Source organism: Pteropus medius, unplaced genomic scaffold, assembly GCF_902729225.1.
Source record: "Pteropus medius unplaced genomic scaffold, Ma_sr-lr_union100, whole genome shotgun sequence".
NCBI classification, from domain to species: domain Eukaryota; kingdom Metazoa; phylum Chordata; class Mammalia; order Chiroptera; family Pteropodidae; genus Pteropus; species Pteropus medius.
Window position 1 is genome coordinate 2,038,617 of NW_024349800.1, and position 24,822 is coordinate 2,063,438.

The 24,822-nt window shown below is 38.8% G+C and overlaps 1 protein-coding gene across 1 annotated transcript in view; it reads right to left on the reverse strand.

Annotated features, from left to right (window-relative positions):
* Positions 1–4,487: 4,487 nt before the first annotated feature.
* Positions 4,488–24,822, reverse strand: part of RAD18 (RAD18 E3 ubiquitin protein ligase) — a 99,919-nt gene continuing 79,584 nt past the window's right edge. The window contains exons 12-13 of the mRNA XM_039886608.1: positions 16,704–16,766; positions 4,488–5,342 (exon numbers count right to left, since the gene is read on the reverse strand). Of these exons, the coding sequence (XP_039742542.1) occupies positions 5,240–5,342; positions 16,704–16,766 (166 nt within the window). The 3' untranslated portion in view covers positions 4,488–5,239. The remainder of the gene's footprint in view (positions 5,343–16,703; positions 16,767–24,822) is intronic.

A 24,822-nucleotide genomic window follows, 5' to 3' on the forward strand; every position in this document is an offset into this window, starting at 1 on the left:
AAATAGAGCTAGGCAGAATGTGTTGCTATAAAACCTATATTTCTGTAAAACTGTGACAAGCTGCATTAAGATTTCAGCCTTAAGTTACGCTATCACAGGTTTTATCTTAGCCCCACCTCCTCCTTCAAGCTTTTGACCTGTTTAGATAACTCAACACCATGTACTGAACATGAAATTGCTGTTATGTGGATGCTGTTTCCAGAAATCAATGCTGCCAAATGTTTTCAGCAGATATTCTTCAGACTTCAGTTAATATCAAATAGCTATAACGAACAGTGAACTTGAGGTTACCTAGAAGTGCCTTCTGTAGTTCAGACATGGACTTGGAAAAGGCATGGAAAAGTCAGGGCTGCTCAAAATTGGATGTCACATAAAAGAAATTACAAAATCCTTGTAAGGTTGTGATGTAGTTCTTAGGTGATCCAAATGGAAGTAAACAATGTCATGTGAAGTCTGGAATTTCAATTACGCGCCCCTATAGTTCTAAAGCTATAATATGGAGACCAATAAAAAATTCCCTGCCTGCTGTCACTCCTGAGCCCACCTGGCCCCCTATTCAAATAAAGACATTCATAAGAGAATGTCAATCTTGCCATCTCCTAGTAATCTGGCACCCAGAGCAGCTGGACCCTTCCCTGGCCAGCACTAGAATGATGACAGCTCTACAATCTTGCCATAAAATGTATCCAGCCTAGGTGTGAAATGCTATAAAGGATCCTCTACCTATTCCCCTCAGAGATCTTAAATACAATCAAATTAGAACACCCAAAGTACTTTTGGTCTGTGTTTGCTTATAACCTTGTAGAATTGTCTTTTCTCAGTCCCCTTCAATTTTGGACCAAGTAGCAGCCATACGAAAACTTTTGCACTTGCCGTGAAATTCCCACTAAAGAGTTGCAATTATTTCTTGATGGCCATTATTTTAAAATCCACAGGACGAATTCCCTTTAGAATTTAATTATCCTGGTGTCCTCCATTTTGAAAACTTGTTCATATATTTTATTAGGAGCTCATGTTCCAACAATTTCGTTTTTGTGAATCTAACCCAAAGAAGTAATTCTGTTATTATTTCAAACTGGAAGAAGAAAAACCTGGAATTAAATGTCCAAGAACGAGAGAATTTATGCAAATGTGGCACATGAGCTAGATGGGTTCACAATGCACATTGATAATGTACCATGAAAGCGTTTCGTGACAAAATGATGAAAGCACTGTTAAGAGTGGATTTAGAGTGGAGTTGGCTCTGGCTAAGCCATATGAAATTCTGACTTGTCCAGCTTGTATGACATAGTTGTGAAGTCAGTGGAAACACACTTAAATGAGTTGACTTCCATGACTATTTTAATTTTTACCTTGGACCAAAGGATTCAGAAGATATGGGCACAGGTTCCTGGGAATGGGGAACACAGAGGACAAGGAGGGCATATGGTGATTAGCATTACCGCCTTGGATTGATTTTCAAGCTCCCTACAGAGAGTTTATGGGCAAAAATGAAATCCCATTATTGCATGTTTTCGTAGGGCCATGTACCTCTGATTCGCTGCACTTACCACAACTGTTCATCTTCCTTTTTGTTCTACTAGTTCTATTAGGGCAAGATTTCTCTTAATTTTGCACACTACTTGACACATAGTCATAATAGCTGAGGGAAGGCAGAGAAGGGAAAGAGGAAAAAGAAGGTAAGGGGGAAAGGGATAGAAAAAAGGAGAGAGGAGGAACAGAGGGACGCTGTAGATCCAGGTGACAGTACACTTATCAATCTAGGAAAGCACTCTGTGGCCGCCTGGAACACTGTGAGGCCAAGAACTGGTGAAACCAACAGGAAGGCAGGTATGCCTTGGCACCTGGCAGCTTTGTACCTAGGGGATGTATCAGGACACGTCATCCCAGGCAAGGCAGGATTCTCTGGCAGGACCAGCAGCGGTGCATGTGACAGAACACTACTGAGGCGGGCAGAAGCCCAGCAAGCCTGTCAGGAGGACAGCAACATATTCAGGCATGGACTTGTTTCTGTATTCTCAGTATTCTGAGACCAGGGATACGGGACATATCAGGAAGGGGATGAGAAACACCCGCTAAGTGTAGGCAGAGGTCTGGAGCCAGTAACGTGGAGGTTCGGCCCCAGTGTGATCTGTCTGAGCCTCAGATGGTTATCACTACGGACATCTGAAACACCCTAAGACTAAAACAAAAGTAAGGTTATCAAAATGGTACTAATTTTAATGGCTGTAGTTTCTCCCCTCTAATGTTCTTAATTAATTACTTCTATGATTAAACAAACATGTAATAGGAAAAAATGTACCTTATTTAAAGAACTGCTATTTTCTTTGATCAATTGCTAAGAATTTGTCATCTACTGTTTCTGCCTTTTCCCCAATTGTAAGAAAACTGAGTCAAATTCTGTGTTCATTCACAGTAACTATATCAGTATAGTGGTCTAGATAGTTGCTTTCTTCTCATTCTACACGGCCAAGGGCCATAAGAAAAAAAAATCTCCTGCAAAGCCTTTTCTATTTTGTCTACCCCTGCTGACATGAATCTTTACCATACAAGTTCGTTTTTAAACACATACCATCCTCCCTAATTATGTGTGTGAATTAGTTTTTCAACTAGACCAGTGAGTCTCAATGAGTGGTATAAAGAAGAGAGAAGGAATCAGATGATGAAAGGATAGGTTGACATCAGAACCACTTGGATGTGACCTTTCTAAATTACACACAGCAGCTAACCTGTGCCCTCTCAAACCACAAGCATCACTGCCATTGGGAGATGACAAACCCAAGGTAGGAGAATTAGGAGGTAAAAAGGATTAATAACCAGTGATGAGAATATTTTCACTCAAAGTTTAGAATGAGAAGCTTATCTGTTTTAATCTTACATCTAACACTTACTCTAAAATCTTTATTCTTGAATGACTATAAAAATAACCTTTCTTTCAACATATGAATATTAAATATATGCTAAATGATAACAAATAGAGCTCAGTAAATTTCCTTTAGGTCTTATTTTTCAATTAGACTTGGGAGTTCCTTTACATTGGGAGTTTCTCCACCTCAGCACCAATGACATTTTGAACCAGATAATTATTTATTATGGGGTGTTTAGGCTAAGTTGTGGGTCCCCCCCAACACCACTCATATGTTGGAGTCTTGACCCCAGTTACCTCAGATGTGAATGTATTTGGAGATAGGATCTTTAAAGAAAGTGGTAACTGAGGTAAAATAAGACTAAAAGGATGGGCTCGGATCCTGTATGACTTGTATCCTTATGAGATTAGGACATAGACATGTGAGAGCAAAGAGGAAAGATCATGTGAGGACACAGTAAGAGGGTGGCCATCTGCAAGCCAAGAAGAGAGTTCTCAGAGGAAATGACAACTTGATCTTGGACTGTTACCCTCCAGAACTGTGAGGGGGAAAAAAAAAGTTTCTCTCGTTTAAGCCACCTAGTCCATGGCACTATGTTATGGCAGTCCCAGCACACACTCTATGGGGGTTGACCTGTGTGCTGTAAGATGTTTAGCAGCATCCCTGGCCCTCTACCAAATGATACGCGTGGTAATCCCTCAATTTGACAGTTGTGACATTACCGAATGTCCCATGAGGGGAAAAATCCTCCTCTCCCCACTGAGAACCACTGTTTCAAATGGCCTCTGGTCATTTTTGTACTGCCAGTGCTCAGCACGGTGACTGCTACTTAAACAAGTAGACAGTCAAGTATTTACTGAATGAATTCACTTGCCTGGCTCTCTTTCTTGGTCTCACAGCTTCCTTGCAAACTCCTTTTGCTGCAATTAAAGTAGTAATTACTTTCAGTTTAATTTACAGCAGACTGTGTACTTTTTAATAAATGAGCGGTTTTCATTTTAGTATAATTTTTGGTAACTCAGAGACATAAGTATCACATTAATGTTAAACCCTATGTTGTCTGACATTGCTCAGTCATGGCACATCAGATCCTTTGACAGATTTCAGTGTGTGGTGCTGCTTTTAGTTTCCGTAAGGTGCCACTCGTGATTTCAGATGAAATGACTATGACAAATTCTCACAGAATGATTTGAAGCTTAGGGAACTCATAAAGGAAACAAATAGCCATTTAAGTGTTAAAATGCCTAACTCTAAGTCATAATGAGACTCCACAAACTTTCCAGAAACCCAAGAGCATACCAAAATGCCAAAGTCAATGGAGACAACCTCTGGAAAGGGAAAGTCACAAATATCCTGGCACATTCATAAATCTGTGCCTTAACATTGCCATATTTGCTATCGTGTTATTAAAAGCTGACGTGTTTGGGTTGGGAGGCGGCAGGGGGATGGAGGCTGACTCTGACATGCCAAAGAGAGGCATAAGCAACTCTGGAAGGAACTGGTGGATATTTTGCAGAGATAACAACTTCTGACCAACCCCTTCCAATGAATTGTAGCTTATACTCAACTAGTCACATGACACTGTTTCAAGGACATGGTTTTAAATTGATATAGAGTCTATTCATTTACTAAATTCATTTATTGCATTCTTTTTAATAGCTGGAATTCAAAGTGTTCAAAATCGATTTACCCAAGTGAAAAGAAAGACTAACAATAATAATTTTTAAGTGCCGTTTCCAGAAACTATGCTCAATGTTTTAAAGTTATTGTTTAAATTAACTTTAAATGTAACTTTAAATTATAATACTAACATCCTATTCCGAGTAACGCATAAGACATGGGTCTAACAACTATCTTAAACTTGGGCAACAGCCATCACCTAACTGCTATAACGGGCACGGTGGAATCCAGGCATTGGGTACTTACACACACCAAGGATGTGAGTTATGACATCCTGCCTCTCCAAAAATAAAGAGGCCTTAACTCAACTGTAACTTGTAGTAGGCAGGTTGGAGAATCCTTTTCTGAAGTTGGTTTCTCCATGGAAGAGAAGGAGAATGGCTTAAAGACACTATGAATTCTAGAAATAAAACCAAATAAAACACCTCTGCCAAAAAATCTGTGTACTCTGCAAAGCTGGTGAACTTTGTCAGTTATTTTTAGAGAGATGTTTTAGAGGCAGGGGGTAACTGACCAATTGAGGATGTTTTGTAATTTTTTTTTCTGGAAAGGCAGAAGAGAATGAAAATCAGTTTAAAATAATATTTAGAACTTAAAATCTTCACCTGGGCACTTATAAATATGACATCTATATGGCAACAAAAAGTATCATATTCTGATCACTGCATTGGAAAAGTCAGCCAAAGCCCACACTAATTCCTATTCCGTTTATTTCTAGGCTCGATCTCGGCACTTTCAGCTGATCTTGTGCGACGATTGTGTCCTGGACTTATTTCTGTGTCCTGAAGATCATTTCTGAAAACAGTAAAAAGAGGAAACAGCGTCTTAGAAAATAATGATCATTATTATTCTATAGCGGTTTCTCGTTTGCAAGTGCTTTCACAGGTATTTTCATTTAAACCCCCAATTAGCTCTCTATTCCACTAACAAATCTATTATAATAATTTATTATTATTACTATTCCCACTTTACAAATGAGAAAACAGTAACTTAGCAAAGATTACAGACATGGGTGATAGAAGCCAGGAACTGAACCCCTTTCTTCTGAATCAAAATCTAACAGTTTTACATTTCTGCTTAACATGTAGAAAGATGCAAAAAAATAAAATAAAATAAATCTGCTCTCATCCTAACAAGGCAAAGCCAGACAGTCTAACAAAATCATAACGTTTCTTGATCCTGTCAGAGCTGAGGCTCTGACAAGAAAACAGAATTCCAAAGAGAGATGGACCACAAGAATTCTCTCACTGTTGGCAGAGCGCTGGAGAAAGAGGTTGTCAGGTAACATTTAAATGAATTTTGAAATATGGGCTAGTACTGAAGGCTACTGACACAGGAAAGTTTCACACATACTTGCAAGTTCTTTTCCAGAAGCCTCCGTCAAGTGCTCATGAGAAAAATGGGGAGGGCAGAAGACTGAAGAAAGCCCACTTTGGTGGCATAGGTATAAAGTAGATGACTGGGGGTGACAAGGGTCAGATAGAAAGTCCTACCTCTTCCCTGGACCCTTCTCACCTATGAAACTAAAGCTTTAAGTTGCCGAGGGAAGATCAGGAAACTCACTGCCCATGGGGCTCAGGCAAAGACCCACTGTGCAGAGGGAAAATCTCTCTGCCTGAGGGAGAAGGGTAGGAAATCTTTTGTAAGTACCTAAAGATTCATTATCGTTGGGGAAATGGTAGAAAGAAAAACCTCTACCTCTCCAGGAGGCAGAAAACCCTCTTGGGCTGATGATGATCTAGCACAACACAATACAGAGCAGAGATTAGGTGGCAGCAGTCTGATTACCATGGGAGGAGGGAGGATGGAGAGAGTGCTGAGAAAGCCCCATCCCCCTCCAGGAGTTGAGAAAGCCCCATCCCTCTCCAGGAGCCAGGCAATCAATGAATAAGCAGGAGCAGTGAACAACTGAGGGAGAGAGAGGTACAGACATGGAGAAGGGATACCTCTCTGGAGTGCTAGCATGCAGAGATGGCTGCAAGGTAAGCATGAGCAAAACCTGTGAGCAAAACCCTCTGGCAATCCAGCCCCCATACTAAACACAAGGTACAAGCAGCCCACTGCTAGAGGAATCTGATGCCTGATTCACTGAACATCACGATGGTAATAAGAATACTTCGACCTAGGTCAACTCCCCACACTGCCTGACAGAAGAAGCACACCTGTTTTCCAGGCATAAACACTACTGACCTCAATCTCTATGGTCCTTCACGGTATGTCTAGCATTCAAGCAAAATGTATGATACACAAAGAAAAACAAACAAACAAAAAACCCATTGTCAAGAGATAAATTAATCGACAGAGACAAAATGACCTATATGTTAGAATCGTAAGACCTGGATTTTAGATAACTATAATTACTACACTAAAGGCTTTAGGGAAAAGCTGGACAACACACATCAATAGATGCTACAGGGGTGGCTCTAAAGGCAAAGATCATTACTGTCCCTCTCCATACCTCCCAGAGTCTGCGAGGTTCCCTCCCAAGATGTCAGCATTGTGCTTTTTTCATCTCCAAAAAATCAGTGTGTTCCTTTCCATTAGTTCCTTTCTATTCGCTGTTTTTTCAATCATTCCGTACTCACATCCAGTCCTTTTACCCGGAAGCGTCAGATATGAGAGGGATAAGCGCATTTTTATAAAACTTACAGAGACTCATAATGTTCCCCATTTTGACCTATGTGGGCCGTGGTAAGGAGACTCGGTGAGCAGTGTACCCAGCTGCTTGTTCATTAGCCTTTTGATCTAGGACAGGTGCTGACAAAATTTTTTTTTAAAGGCCAGATACTTGGGACTTTGGGGTCCATATAGTCCCTGTCACAACTATTCAATTCTGCTGTTGTAACATAAAAAGAGTCACAGACAATAGATAAACAAATGTGTCTGGCTGTGTTCCAACAAACTTTATTAACAAAAACAGCAGACTAGACTGGACCAGTTTGCCAACCTGTGACCTAGAACCATGTTGATCTAACAACAGAAACCAGGTGGCTGAAGCAGAATTAAATCTGACCCCTCTTAGCTAAGCTGCCAGTCAGAGGGTATACCAATCTGGACAGTATAGGATAGACTGCTGCTGGGAGAATGAAAGAGGTATAATGTCCAGCAAGTGAAGAAGGAAACCTGAATTTCTGAAAAAGATAAGTATAACCCCAACATTCTTTTTGTCCTGATTGTTATCCAGAAAGTGGCTAAAAGGAGATGATCCCTTTCTGGGGACAGCAGCATTTGGTGATCAAAATATCTTACTAAGGTGTGTGGACCAAGAGGAGGTGAGGGAGTTTTTTTTTTTTTAAGGATAGCCATTCCAGCATCCAGCAATATTAGATGCTTGGCACTGGTAAGGAAGATAAAAGTCCATCAAATCCCTTGACCATCAGCTTATTGCTGATTCCAGTCAATCTCTTTGGAAAATGGCCCTTCCTATTGGTATCTACTTGAGTGACTCTAATGATTTGCTCAGCATCCTCTAGGTTTGCAGAGCCACAGAGGGATGGTGGGGGGTGGGCAGGGGGGGGTCTTTAATCTGCCAATTTGTGACCATTCTGACCATCTCTATGACCTGATTTAACTAGTCACCTCCTCAATCCATATCTTGCACCATTTATAAAAATTAAATTGGTCACAGACCTAAATATAAAACCTAAAATTTCTAAAACATAAGAGAAAATCTTTGTGACCTTGGACTAACAAAACATTTCTTAGGTAGGACACAAAAAGCACAAACTATAAAAGAAAAAATTGATAAATGAGATTTTATCAAAAATTGCGCTCTGAAAAATACTGTCAAGAAAATGAAAACACAAGCCAGAGTGGAAGAAAGCTGCAAAAACACATATCTGATAAAGAACCCTCAAATCTCTATAATTATAATAATAATAACAACAACCACCACCACCCAATTTATAAAATAGGCAAAAGATGAGGGGATACTTCATTAAAACATAAGGAAGGCAAATATACACATGAAAAAAAAATCTACATCATTAATCATTAGGGAAGACCAAATTAAAATAACAATAAAATACTACTATATATCTACCAGAATGGCTTAAAATTTCTTATAGGTTGAAAATACTAGGTAATCCCATAATGCCACTCCTAGAAATTTACCCAAGAGAAATGAAAACTTATGTCCAAGCAAAATACTGTCCTCAAATGCTTATAGCAGTTGTATTCACAACCTCTCAAACCTGAAAACAACCCAAATGTCCAATGACTGTTGAATGGATAAACAACTGTGACACATTCATATAACGGAATACCAGTCAGTAAAAAGGAACTAGTGATACATGCAATAATATGGATGACTCTCAAAAGCATTATGCTAACTGAAAGAAGCCAGACACAAGAGGCTACATTCTTGTACAAGAGAGCAGGGGAAAGAGACTGGCTTGAGCTCTTCATCGTGGTTCATGGGTGGGGTCACAGTGAGTGAGGGCTCCCTCGCACAGATAGGGGCTTGCATAGTTTCCCAGGGCAAAAGGAGGGAGCTGGGATTTCTCATCGGTTGGCCCAGATGTGGGAGAGAAGGGGAAGAGGGAAGGATGAGATTTAAAAGCTGTCAGCAAACAACAAAATAATGGAATCAGACTCTATTACAGGGTATAAACTGATGAAGAACTCAGTCCAGAGAATTGCTTTGTAGTGCTAGTTCACAGCTGTGGCACAGTGGGAAAGGCACTAGACTTGGGCTTTGGAGATTCAAGACAATTTGCCATCCCTCTGGGCTCAGCTTTCTCATAAACCAAAGTGAATAAAGTTTCTTCTGTACCTTGTAATCACAGGGATTAAATAATAAAATGGACATGAAAGTACCTACATAGGTGACTAGCGCATATAAGGAATTTCATAGATGTTAGCTCAATGACATTTGTCTTCTCCGATACTCAGAAATAGTTTTTGCTGATTTTCTTAGTATTCACTTTCTAGAAAATAATGGCACAAAAGATGCAGGCTTCCTTGGGATAAAACTATTTCTGTCTCTAGATAAAAGTCTATTAAAAAGAATGAGTCTCTTTGGTTTTATCAATGGATGATAGAACTCTGGTTTCTTTCGATTTAAACAAAAGGGAAAATCAACATGCTCTGTGACAGAACTGGTGTCCAAAAATTTCTTCACAGGCAAAAGGCATGAGCTAAATTTTAGAAGAGAAAAAGTAGAAAGGATAATAAATGTAAGAACTCATATTTGGGTCCAGAAATGATTTCCCAGATTCAGGATGGGAAGCCATAGTTTAATGGCAGCAGGGGGATAGTAGATTCAAAAAGAATGGACAGTGAGAGATGGTCAACAAGCAAACAGATTAAACTTAAGATTTTGTGAAGTCAAATATGTGATACAAAAACAATCAGTGATAACCCTGGATGTGTTCTGCATGTTAACATTGAATATAATTCTTGGCTTAACACTTTAAAAGAACATGACCCAACAGACTAGAGGCCACAGAACATGCCTGGGACTTGCAGAGTCAGGGAGCTTCCCAAGTTCTTTTGCTTAAGGAATCAGCCTTCTTTCCATTATAGGCTAGGCTGCTGATGAATAAGAAATTGTCTGGAGGCAAGTCTTAAAGTCTATTTTCTGTCTTAAAGTCTATTTTATCTGGTATTAATATAGCCATTCCAGGTCTCCTTTGGTCATTGTTTGCATGGTATATCTTTTTTCTATCCTTTCTCTTTCCACTAATTTGTGTCTTTAAATCTAAAGGACATCTCTTGTAGACAGCATGTAGTTGAATCAGGGTTTTTTAAAAAATCCATTTTGCCAATCTCTGCCTTTTAATGGAATGTTCAATCCATTTATACCTAATGTATTTACTGATAAGGCAGGGTCTATGCATGTCATTTTGCTATTTGTTTTCTACATGGCTTATGTTCTTTTTTTGTTGTTGTCGTCCCTGTATTTACTACTTTCTTTTGTGTTAAATATTTTCTAGTGTACCATTTTAATTCCATTGTCATTTCTTTCACTACATTTTAAATTTTATTTTCTTAGTGGTTACTCTGGGGATTATAATTAACATACTAATCTATAACAACCTACTTCAGATTAACACCGACTTAATTTTAATAGTATACAAAAACATTGCTCCTAAGCAGCTTTGTGCCTTTCTCCTTTCTTTCTGCTATTATGTCATACAAATCATATCTTTATACACTGTATGTCTATCAACATAAATTCATAATTATTGCTTTGTGCAGCTGTCTTTTAAATGAGATGGGGGGAAGAGTTACAACAAAAATGCACTATACTTTCTTTTGTACTTACTTACACTTTTATGTTATCTTTATTGGTGTTCTTTATTTTACTTGGATTCAAGTTACTGTCTACCCTCCTTTCATTTAAGCCTGAAAGACTCTGTTTATATTTCTTGTAGGACAGATTTCCTAGTGACTAATCCTCTCTAATTTTTTCTCTTCTAGAAAAGTTTTAATTTCTCCTTCTCTTTTGAAATAGTTTGCTAGATACAGAATTCTTGGTTGACAGTATTTTTTCTTCTAGCACTTTGAAATGTCATCCCACTACCTCTGGCTGGCCTCCAGCATTTCTGATGAAAAATCACCAGATCTCTTGTAAGTGATGAGTTGCTTGTCTCATGCTTCTTTCAAAATTTTCTGTTTTTGACGAAGTCCACTGAGCATCTTGCATGTGTAGATTAATGTTTTTCATCAAATTTAGGAAGTTTTCAGCCATTGTTTCTTTATGTATTCTTTCTACTCCCTTCTCTTTCTCTCTTTATGGGATTCTCATTATAATATGTTGATATTCTTGTTGTTATCCCACAGGTCTGAGACTGTTCATTACTCTTCATTCTTTTTCCTTTCTGTTCCTCAGACTGAATAATCTCAATTGATCTATCGAAAAATTCACTGATTCTTTCTTCCACCTGCTCGAATCTGCTGTTGAGCCCCTTAGTGAAATTTTCATTTCAGCTATTAAGCATTTTCAACACCAGAATTTTTTAAAAGGTCATTTCTATTTTTATTGGTATTCTCTATTTGGTGAGACATTGTTCTCCTACTTCCCTTTAGTTCTTTAGACACAATTTCCTTTAGTTCTTTGAACATATTACAACAACTGATTTAAATGTTTGTCTAGTAGTCCAATGTCTAAGCTTCCTCTTGGACATTTTTACTGGTTGATTTTTTACTCCCTGCATATGTACTATAGAATCTTGTTTTTTTTGTCTCATAAATTTTTGTTGAAAACTGGACATTTGTAATATACTATGGTAATTCTGGAAATCAGATTCTTCTCCTTCCTTAGGGTTTGTTGATGTTGTTGCTTGCTGTCATTGTTGTTTAGTGACTTTCTCAACTAATCCTGTAAATATGCTGAGCCCTTGGTTGTCCTCTAGTTGGCCTCTTCCCAGGCCTAGATTGGGCTTTTCATAGCAAAGTTGCTGGTCCCAAGATTGAGTGTTCTCCAAGGACAAAGCCCACTGTGCAAACACTCATCAAGCTTCTCTTTCACATCACATGACCAAGCCCAGCATGGACGTGGGCCTCACTGTGTGAACCCTGGGAGGAATGGTTCACAGGGGTGGAGAAGGTGGAGGTGGGGAGACTCCAAAGTAACCCTAACCCCAGGTGTATTCAGTTGTAAAAATTTATCAAGCCGTACACCTAGAATTTGTTCACTTTAAAGTGTGTATATTAATGTTAAACTTCAATAAAGTTAAACCCCCAAAGAAAGACAAACTATTAATAGTCCTCCACTAGAAAATATGACAGGCTCAGAAGCACATACAAATGACTCCTTAAGGGATTAAGATGAAATGCTGATTATCAACAGAGAAAACAAGTCTTCCTTTTCTGATTTTATAAGACTATTAAGAGAAAGCTATTTCCTAACATTTTCTTTTTAAGGCACTATGATATACAAAGTTAAAAAGATTTGTAAGTGGCAATCCTTATCCATTCACAGGTTCCTGAAGCCATGTAAGCACATTCAGATCCAATAAACATTGACTGACACATTCATTCACTCAGATATTTGCTGAGTGCCCACTGTAGGCTACCCAAGCACTGCACTAGGCGCTAGGTAATCAAGATCCAATGAACATACTCTTTGGAAAGAAGGCAGGTATTAGTGCAAGGTGCTGCAGGAGCAGAGTCAGGGCCTTCCGAACAGAGCTATGAAGAAACAATGACAAGTCCTATCTAGATGAAAAAAGAGGAAAAGCAATTTGGGCAGAACAGTAGGTGCAAAGGCACAAAGACAAGACAGCATGACTCTCTGAGGCAATTCTGAGTAGTTCAGATTGGCTGAAACAGAGTGGCAGGGAGGGGAAGGGAAAGGAGGGAATGAAATTCCATGAGCCAGCAGATAGGCTGAGGACATAACGGGGAGAGCTTGGATGCTGGGGAGCCCCTGAAGGACTTTAAAGCATGACAGAGAGAACACAATGTATTTTAGATCTCACTAGCAGAATAAACTGTAATGACTAGAGACAGAGACACAGTTGGATGGCTGTTGCTAAAAGCTGGAGAAGAGTCCACAGCCTGTAGCAGCCTATGGTACACAGGGGGTGACAGACATTACAGAGGTAATCTACTGTAGTGCGGCTCAAAGTGGGAGCCCTAGAAGCAGCATCGCAACACCTGGGAACATGTTAAAAATGCAAACTATCAGGCCTCGCCCCAAATCTACTGAATCGAAATCTCAGAATTGTATAGAGCCGACTAATCTGTGTTTCATGAGTGTTCCGGGTGATTCTGATATATATATAAGTCTGAGAACCACTTACCTATAGGACTTGCAATCTACTCTGTGTGAGAGGTAAGGGAGAGTGAAAAGTTGAAAATGATTCCTACGTTTCTGGCCTGAACAGTGGGGTAGACTGTGATACCACTATTCACTGAAAGAAGGGGCAGCGAGAGAGGGCAGGTCTGGAGAGAAGGGAACTAGACTCTTGGAGGCTGACATATTTTTCCTATACTTTATGTATAAGGAAACATGAAATGACATACCAGGACCAATTCCCTTAGTTTTCATTCCATTCAATGTGAATATATCTTTGTAGCTCAAAACGGTAAGATGAACCAATATTTACAGACAGAAGAACCAAAGACCAGTCTGTAGAAAATAAGGGTTTTTTTGCTGCTTTATATGGAGCACTGTGTTGCTAACAGAACCTCTCAAACATTTAAGGAATTAGAAAAATGTGTTGGAACTAAAATAGTATGTTCTAGAACTAATATTTCAAATATGCTGCTGCAGTACCACCAAATATGCCTATAAGTATAAGATAGGTATTTGTAGAACTGCCAAATTTTGCTTTAACATTTATTATCGCTGAGGATCAGGTGATGGGGTTTGTTTTCTAAGTGCTTTCTTATACTAATAACTTTAAGAGGTCATCATTATCAAGAATGGGCTTGGGCTCAGGAATTCTGGGCCACAGCTTGTCACAGCCATTGGTGTCAGGGTTTTAGTTCAGCATAAACAAGCTAAGTCCTAGTATAAGAGGGCCACCTTTCCCAGAATTCAAAGTTAAATAATACTTAGGTGATAGTAATGCAGCCCAAATCTCAAACTTTCATAAAACACTAGTTTGAGCCACCAAATATCTCATTAGCCTGAAAAAATCTACTCATATGCATTCCCTGAATACAGCACACTTTTCCATTCTCCCAGAAATTCAGCTATGAAACTACAAAATATCAATAGTACAGTAAAACTCTTTGGAAAGCAGTATAGCTTAATGGTCTAAAGTGCTGACTTTTGACACATTAGGCTAGAATCTCAGCTCCATCACTCATCACTTATTTCTAAGTGATGTTGGGCTGGAGATTTACTCCTTTCAACTTGTTTCCTCATTATATAACAGACACAATAGTACATCATAGTGTTGCTTTGTTATTTAAATGAGATCACCTATGTAAAGCATTTATTATAGATTAGAATTGTGTTGACACTGGAGTTACAATGTTGAACCTACAGATCAATAGGAAAGATGGACAAACGGTCATGTCGACGTGCTGGAAAGAGCACAGAGTGATGCAAGAGCCTATAATAGGAGGATATGATCCAGAAGGCAAGGCCAGAGAAGACTTTCATGAGAAGCAGGTTTTAAGTTTAGAACCTAAGGGTGAAAAGGGATAAACCAGGAGAAGAAAGAGAAGAAGACCATTTTGGATGGAGGGACAACACTGTTCAAAGGCCCTGTAGTGGGACATGAAGGAAGGACCTAAGAAGTTGGTATCATTGGAGCAGCAAGAATGCATAATTGTGTAATAAGACATGAGTTTGGAGGAGACCAGATCATCCAGGATGTTTCGGGCATATTAAAGCGTCCCTTCTCAATCCTAAAAGGAATAAGAAGCCACAGACAGTGATCATATTTTCATTTTGAAAAGAGCACTCTAGCTGTAGTATGGAGAGCAGGTTGTAAAGAAGCCAAAGAAAATGAGGAGAGACAAAGACACGATTTACTCTCTAATGAAGACATAATGGTAACATGAATTAGGGTGATGAGAGGGGTAGAAATAAATTAATGGATTTCAGAGATATTTAAGAAGTAAGATCTCTAAGACTGGTCACAGACTAGACACATAGGCAACAGAAGACAAGATGTTAAGAATGACAAGGTTTTTTTTTTTCACCTTAAGAAATTGGCTGAAAAGGAATACTGGAAAAGGATCATGTTTTATTTTGTTTTAAAAACTTGTAGGGGGTGAGTGGAGAGTAGATAAAGTCAAGCGTTCAGCTTTGCACATGTTGATTTTGAGGTGTCTTAAAAATATCTAAGAAAGAGACATCAAATAGGTAGTTGATATATGCACTGGAGCTCAGGAGAAGTACGGGCAGGAGAAATAAATTTATTAGGAGATAAATTTAATCTTGACCAACATCAGCAATTAATGACTTTGTTGAGCAAGAGAAAAACCAGGGTACTGTACCTCATAAGCCAAAGAAGAGAGGCTTTTAAGAAAGGTGAAGAAGTCAACAGTATCAAAGATAGCTCAAAAGTCAAAGATGAAGTCTAAAAAATGTCTTTTGGATTTAGCAACATGGATGTCTTCAATGATTTGAATGAAAGCTATTTCAGAATGATGGGGCTGGCTGAATATGTTAAAGAGCATGTAAGTGGGAGATGAGGAAATGGAAACTGCAGGTAGAGATCACTGTTAAGGACAGCAAGATACGATAGTAGCTACAGGACGAGATTGAGTGAGATGAGAGGTTGAGTGAGGTACTTTTTCTCTGTTGGTTGCTCAGTTGGTTTTAAGATGGCAAAGACATGAGCACGCTGAAGACCCAAAGAAAAAGATACAGTTGAGAGTGAGAGGTTGCCTATGCAAGAGAGAAAGGATAAAGCAAGTTCCTGACAAAAGAATACAAATGAGGTAGGAGGAATCGGCATCCAATAGGAGGCAAGACATCCCTTTATTTACCAAAAAAAAAAAGGATATGAGATTAAAATATGTACAAATATAGACAGATTTATATGGCTTCTATTTTCTCTATAAAGCAAAAGAAGTCTTCAGCTGGGGGTGAAGCCACTGAGAAGAGTTCAGGTTTCAAATAATCCTTGTAAAGAACAGGACAGAGACATGATCACAGAACCATTAAAACTGCTAGGTGGTTTTGAGGGCCCTCTTGAGATATGTGATCATGAAATTGCAGTGGAGCAAATAGGCCCTGTAGTACTATAGATCACTCCCGTAGGCAACGATTAACAAAAATGCATTAGTTTTTGGCACTGTTCCTTTCCTCCTTATCTACCAGTGGAACCAGGAATAGGTCCCCCTCCAACATTCTCATTTCCCAGACTGATTCATAAGTGGTATAGGAGAAGAAGTGAAATTGCATTTATTCTACACTAAACATGTCTTATGACTGGAAACATCTAGAAAAGGATTAAAAGTTTTCTAAAGATTCAAGCCAGTGCTTCAGGCCAAACTATTAACCAATTTGACATTAGGAAAATAGCTTCTGACAAGTAATCAGGGTTATTACACTGGGATTACATTTCTAAGCAGAAATATATAGAAACAAGTAGTAAACTAAAAATCTTTACCTTGATGTGTGTGAATTATTACTTTCTTAAATCAGAAAGTACAAATACTCTTTTGTTTGAAAATCAACTGCACAGAATTATAATTTCTTAGGTCGAAGTATAGGCTTATCTTTTGATGATAAAAACTCACTTATGTGATGCTTCCCAGGCTTCCTCTTCTTCAAGAAGATCTCTTATGATGTCTGAACTGGAACTAAAAGGACACACATCAATATTGCCAGACAATAAAAAGACTGTACAGTTCCATTTATATAAAATTCTAGACAAGGAAACTAATCTATAGTGACAGAAAACAAACCATCAGATCAGTGATTACCTACAAGGGGCAAAGGGTGGGCAAGGAGGGATTACAAAGTGGCAAAAGGAAACTTTGAGAGTGACGAGTAGGTTCATCATCTTGATTGCGGGGATGGTTGATGGTTTCAGAGCTATATACATATGTCAAAACTCATCCCATTGTGTACTTTACATATTTGCAGTTTAGTATACATTAATTTCAATAAAGCTATTTTTAAAAACCTTAATAAATTAGCAATAATAATGAAAAAAATCACTAAATCTTCAATAAATCCCTCAACGTAAAACCTGGATTCAAATGGAACACAGTCATGAGCCTTTTCAATTCCCCAGGGCAACCAAAGATCAAATCGTGTTTTAAAAACTGACTCTAGTTATGAGATTCACAAGAGATACTAAGTTCCTAAGTGGCTTTTAGTCCCTCTGTAAGCAAAGTAAAGTAAAATTTAATTAATTTGAACTGTGCTAATAATGGAATTTGTTAAAATGCAAACTGGCCTAAAGTGCATTGTATTTTTGGTCTATCTGTGCAGGGTAAATAAAATTATAGAGGGCATGTATTATTTCTTTAAAGAAAAACCTGTTTTAAGGTTTTAGCATTTTGTTCCTACCCAAATAATTTCCTACCAAATATTTTTAAAGGATATATGTGTGTGTGTGTGTGTGTGTGTGTGTGTGTGTGTGTGGTATGATACATAAATATGTATACTACGATATAAGTTATTACATATATACATATATATACATATATACACACACACACACACATATATACGTGTGTGTGTGTGTGTGTGTGTATAAATCAAAAAAGCATTTTTTAGACAGCCACAACACAGAGTGTTCATGGGCACTGTATGAGACAACTCAGAAATAGCAGTCACTCTCCCAGGGTGGAGAAGGCTAAAACAAATAATAATTCTCAAGTGAGAAGCAATAGGTCAGAAATGTTAGTGCCAATCATTTTTCTAATGACACTCTAATAGCTAAAAAGAGTTTAAAAACTATGTAGATTTAAAGTGTCAATGAATCATGTTCAACCACTTCTGACAAATCACTTTGAAGCAATGTTTATCTATGATGCCTGAACAAAAAAAGAAAATAACAGTCAATAAAAACAGTTCTGTACCAAATGCTTTGCTCAAGGGATTTCTACCCAAATTCCTGAAACTATCAAGGAGCTCTATGCTGGGCCCCCTCTGACTGTGGTTCATGTGTATAATGGCCTCTGTGTGGGGATTCCAGTCACACTTCAAGTACAGTGACTCTCTAAGATAGCCAGCACAATGGTTCTCAGGCTTTTCAGGATAAGAATCCTAGCATTTGTGACTTGAGAAAATACATAATAATAATGAAGCATTACAAATTCAGTAATATTTTTAGTTTATATTTTATTCATTATAGCAGCACATGCATACATTTTTAAAACAGTAGCACATGCGTTTGTGAGACACTCTATTATGTCTACAGGTAATTCTTGTTGTGCATGTGCTTCTGCAGACCTAATGCAATCACAACTTCAGGTCCCTGGGCTGGTAACCATTGATCCAGCCTGTCAGAGTACCTAAGCATCTACTACTCTTTACACTGAGGGTGCTCAACTGCTCAAATGTAACTGCCCCTGAAAATAATAACATTACTTTACCATTGGTCATTTTCACCTTAGGGTAAACTGGCTTACAACAAGCTTTCCCATTAAACAGACAGCTAAGTGTAGTTTTTATTAGGGGAAAAGAGGGAAAAGCAGGAGGCCTTAAGGAGATCCAATGCAGATTTTATCAACTTTTTTATTTTCCTAAGAGACAAACCCACATAGCCACTCACTAGGGAGAGCACAGACCCACTGCCACCCCTGTTCCCATAGAAGCAGTCTAAACCTTTATGACCCCAACCTTTGTTATTCCTTACTTTGGTGATAATTACTCCAACTTTATAAAGAAAACTGAAGCTCTTTTAACATAACTATGTCATTCCCTTTCTCTACTTCGAGTTCTATCAGTGCCCTCATCCATTCTTCTGTACCTGGCTAGAGCTACAGCAGTATCTCTCAACCTTTTTTCATCATTGCCCCTAATCCCATCCCCACAGCTTTTAGACATTTTGTCCAAATTACGCCCCCCTGAAATTTTAATACCACAAATATAACATATATCTGTTTTTATACTGTATATATATCTGTGCTTTACAGATAAAAAGAGTAAAACATTTTGGCCATCCTCTACCCCTAAGAACCAATTTCTACTCCCTAGGGGATAAAAATGACTCCTCTTGAGAACCTATGAGTTAGGAGAATTGGGATTAGGGGGTGGTCATGTGGCTCTGGGTCCTAGTAGGTATCACATAGCTAAAGAAATAAAGTCAGCTTCTTGCCGATACCCCCAAACACAGACATGAAATTTTTTTTGCCCCATTTCCCGTTTGCCCTGAGAATACTTGCCAGCAGCACTTGTAGCTGCAGCATCAACCCCGACATAACCCACAGATTACAGTCCTAACCTTACTCTCAAAGTTTGCCATGAAATATCTCTTTTATTATTATTTTCGCGTCACGCAAGTGTATCAATAGTCTTTAGAAACAAATTACAACATTCTATTTATATTCTATTACATCATTCTGTTTTTAGTAGTGGTATTTCCATTTACAAAATATAGTAATTCTCGATCGCTGAAAATGTCAAATCCTGGAAAACATACCCTATGCGTGATGTTAAATTAATCCTGGCAGCAAGCTGCACTTCTTTTTTTTTTTTTCTAAACAGGAAAAGGGTTTAAAAAAACACACAGGAAGGTTATGAAGCATCCCTACTATTCCAGCTAAGTAAGCAGAATGGCCAAGCCTGTCAACTAATCTAGTAATCTGTGATCAACTTACCTAGGTGCTTTCAAATCACCAGTACAAATCATTGGTTTGTTAAAGGAAAATATCTGCGGTATGTTAATGACATAAATCTGAGAGATTTTTGCTATGCTGCCTCAGTGAACACAGATCGTAGAAGAGGTTAACAAAAAACACATCTCAAAAGATGTCTGCAATCTCCTCTTCCTCTGTGACTTCAATGCCAATGACCAACCAGGCTCCACAGCTCTACAACTGCCTCAATTCTCATTACCCTTCCTTCTACTCTGGCTCAGTCACTAACATGAATAACCACGTCAATAAACTGAATGATACAATGGGTGGGAGGATTGACACTTACCTAAAATGAAGTTTCAGGATTATCTGCTCTATATGCTGCTTCAATCCTAGTTACCACTGAGAAATGGAAATACTAATACAATTAAAATACCAGACAGAACTGTTCATTCCTTTTTAAAGGTGTATACTTACTATATTCTACTCAAAAGCCACACTTCTGAAATTAAACACACTGTTTCACAGATAGGATTCTACAAACAGAATTAGACTACTGAGCATAAGAGTCAGTGGTACTCTCTTCCTTGTGGACAGAGTAATTAATATTTTTGAAGTCAGTCATTTTAACATGCCTCAGAGATTTAAAAAAAAAATCCTTTAATACGCTTTTATGACATCTAAAAAATCCTCCACAAAAGAAAAGAAATTACTCATTCTTGGGTCAGAGCATACATAAGCCTACACAGCTACAGCATGTAATTCTGGGACAAGAAACATTTCAGAATAAACTTCGGCTTCTTTGTTTTGGTTTGGAACATTCTGGTAGACCAGGCGACAAGCTGGATGAATACAAGGTCTGGTACATTAAAGTTACAGTTCCCTACGGAAGGGTGTTCATATTGTGCTCTCTGATATCGCCATCAGTCCAGGCTAGAATGGATATAATTAAATAGATTAAATACAATTGAAAAAGACTCATAGGCAAAAAAATATATAAATCTATATAAATCTTGAATTCTATAAAATTCCCAACTTCTGTTCAGGAAGATTCTAGTAGGACTAGTAGGTCAACCACAGTTAATATTTCATACCATTTAGACCTCATTTTCAGCTCAAACTTTCAGAATCATAGGATAAATTGGTTTTTGTTGGTTGGTTCGTTAGTTGGTCTTTGGACTAGTCTTCCTAAAATATTTAACTCTTGTCATTCTGACCAAAAGTGTAGCAAAACATCTTATCAGGCAAAGGAAAAAACTATTTTTCCATATTTCTTTTGTAGCATCTCATTTCATTCTACTAGTCAAGATTTTATCCCCAAAACAGAGAAGTAATATGCCAAATATTTCTGGTAAAGGTATGGCTGGTAATGCTATTCGAAGGAAGAAAACAAACATTTTAGTGTTAGTGCTGCTCTGCCACTTATTGTGTAACCTTGGACAAGTTACTTAATCTTTCCAAGTCCCAACAGCCTTACCTATAAAGGAAGGATAATAACACATGTAGTTCACAGGGATATCTTTAAGATTAATCAATAGAAGGAGTTCCAGTCAAGATGGCAGAGTAGGTAAACTCTGTGCTTGTCTCCTCCCTTGACCACATCAAAATTACAACTAAATTATAGAAAATCAAACTGGAGAACCAGCTGAAGAATAGCTGAACAGAAGTCCTATAACTAAGGATATAAAGAGGAGGCAAGGTTGAGACTGTTAATAGGAGTGGAGATTCGAAATGGGCTGGCCCCATACCTACTTGTGGTGGTTGAGAATTGGGAGAGATATCTCAGCTGTAGAGGTTCCCCCTAAGGAACAAGGGGTCCCAGCCACACGTCAGCTCCCCAGCCCAGAGCACCAGTGTCAGAAAAGGAGCCCCCCACAACATCTGACTGTGAAAATCTGCAGGGATTCTGTCCAACCAGGTGAGAGGGAAGTCTGCTGGAAACCAGGTGTCCTCTTAAAGGGCCCACACACAGACTCGCACTGCTTACAGGTACTCACCCTGGGTTCTGGGTGAGGAACTGCAGCTGGGGAGGCTCCAGAGACATACAGGGAGAAACTGAGCTGTGCGGCTTTGGGGCAAGGGCTGGAGGGACAGCCACCATTGTCCCTGCGTGGAGCCTTCCTCCCACACAGCCAGCAGGAGAGTACCATTTTTCCTGTGTTGAGCCTTCCCACCATACAGCAAAATCTGAATCTGCATGAGCCTAGTGAACTCCACTCCCTCCACCCTGATGACTCCCTGAGACCCTGTCCCACCCAAATCACGTACTGCCAAAAGCTCTTTCAGCAACAGGCAGCTGCCCTTACACTCTCTTGCAGTATTTTTTTAATACTCTCAAAGATCCGCTGGTCCCAGGCAGGTGGTGGCTGGCCTAGGTGTGCTCTGTGTGCCTTTTGCTGAGTGGCCCCAGGCTCAGCACTGAAGCCAAATCTGAATCTACATTAACATGATGAACACAACTTGCCCCACCTTGGTGACTCCAAGACCCACCCCTACCCTCCACCTGACTGCCCCTCCTCCTCCCCAATCCGTGTACCACCTGAGGCTCTTTCAGCAGCTGAGCCTCACAGTCAGCTGGTGACAGGCCTCAGGTTGCCCTGGGCCTTTTGCTGAGCTGCCCCAGCTCCAGCCCTGGTGGCAGCAGACCTCGGTTTGCAGTGTGGCTTCTCTCACACACCTCCAAGTCTAGCACAGGCAGCTATCAACCACAGATTGCTTTGTAGCTACTACCATATCACCCCAGGTCAGTCACAGGCAGCAGCTGATCTTGGCCTATACCAGAGCCCCTCCCAAGAGGCCCCAAACCAATATACTTGATGGCTGGCTTCAGACCACAACAGAGCACTACCTAATTAGTCCCACAAGTGACACACCCAAAGGGTGGTCTCAGCAGGCACCAGAGCTCACCGGGGCAAATCCCATTCCATGAGGTCAGCCACCACAGAGCAACTTATACACTGTGGTTCCAACCAATCCTCACAGCCAGTTCGCCTGAGGGTCAATCCTACCCACTGACGTGCCAACAGAAATCTAGGCTCATACTACAACAGTAGGACACACACAACCTACACAAGGGAAATTCCTGGAGAACCTAGCTCAGGGAGACTACACCACTGGGCCCCACAAAACACCTACTACTTAAGGTCACCCTGCCAAAACTGGAAGACATAGCACATCTACCTAATACATTGAAAGAAACATGGAAAGGCAGCCAAAATGAGGAAACAAACAAACAAAAAACTTGTCTCAAATCAAGGAACAAAAGAAAACTCAAAAAAAAAAAAAAAACTAAATAAAATGGAGGCAAGCAATCTACCTGATGAAGTGCAAAATGCTGGTTATACAGATGTTCAAGGAACTTATTAAAAACTTCAACAAAGGAATAGGAAGCATAAAAAAGGACACAGAAACCATAAAAAAGAACCCGTCAGAAATGAAGACTACACTAGAAGGAATCAACATCAGATTAGATAAAGCAGAGGATCGAATTGGCAATTTGGAAGACAAGGTAGCAGAAAACACCCAATTGGAACAGCAAAAGGAAAAAATTTAAAAAGTGAGGATAGTTTAAGGGACATCTGGGACAACATTAAGCATATGAACATTTGCATCATAGGAATACCAGAAGAAGGAGAGAACAGGGATTGAAAACCTATTTGATGAAATAGTGACTAAAAACTTCCCTAACCTGGTGAAGGAAACAGACATACAAGTCCAGGAGGTGCAGAGTCCCAAACAAGACGAACCCAAAGAGGCTCACATCGAGACACATCATAATTAAAATGCCAAAGGTAAAAGACAAAGAGAGAACCTTAAAAGCAACGAGAAACACAGTTAGTTACCTACCAAGGAGCTCCCATAAGACTGTCATCTGATTTCTGAACAGAAACTTTACAGGTCAGAAGAGATTGGCATGGAATATTCGAAGTGATAAAAAGCAAGCAAGGACCTACAAACAATACTACTCTACCTAACAAGGTTATCATTTAAAATTGAAAGACAGAATAAAAAGAAAAAATTAAAGGAGTTCATCATCACCAATCCAGTATTACAAGAAACATTAAAGGAACTTCTTTAAGAAAAAAGGAAGAAAATAACAAATATGAATAACAAAATGGCAATAATTATGTACCTATCAATTAGCACTTTAAATGTAAATAGATTAAATGCTCTAATCAAAAGACAGAGGGTAGCTGAATGGATAAGAAAATGAGACTCATATACACACTGTATATAAAAGACCCATTTTAGGTTGAAAGACACATACAGGCTGGAATAAAGGGACAGAAAAAGATATTTCAGGCAGATGGAAACAAACAAACAAAAAAATTTGGGTAGTTATATCATACGTAGTAGACTTTAAAACAAAGGCTATAATAAAAGACAAAGAACAACATTTCATAATGATAAAGGGATCAATCCAACAAAACTATACAACTCTTGTAAATATTTATGTAACCAACATAAGGGCACCTAAATATATAAAGCAAATATTGACAGACATAAAGTAAGATATCAATATTAATACAGTCATCATAGAGAACTTTAACACTGCATTGATATCAAATGAATAGATCATCCAGACAGAAAATCGACATGGGAACAGTGACCTTAAATGACACATTAGACCAGATGGATTTAATTGATATTTTTAGAATAGTTGACCCTACAGCAACAAAAGTACATTCTTTTCAAGTGCACATAGAACATTTTCCACTACAGAGCACATGTTAGGCCACAAAACAAGTTTCAATAAAATTAAGAGGACTAGAATCATATCAAGAGTCTTCTACCACAATAGTATGAAGCTAGAACTCAATTACAAGAAGAAACAAACACATGAACATATGGAGGCTAAATAACATGCTACTAAACAATGAATGGATTAACATGATCAGGGAATAAATCAAAAGACATCTTAAGATAAATGAAATTGAAAACACGATGACCCCAAGACTATGGAACACAGCAAAAGCAGTCCTAAGAGGAAAACTCATAGCAATACAGGCCTATCTCAAGAAATAAAAAAAAAAAAAAATCTCAAAATTTTTTTTTCATAAAACAGAATTGAGTCTGAATTATCTGAACAATTGCCTCAGCACTA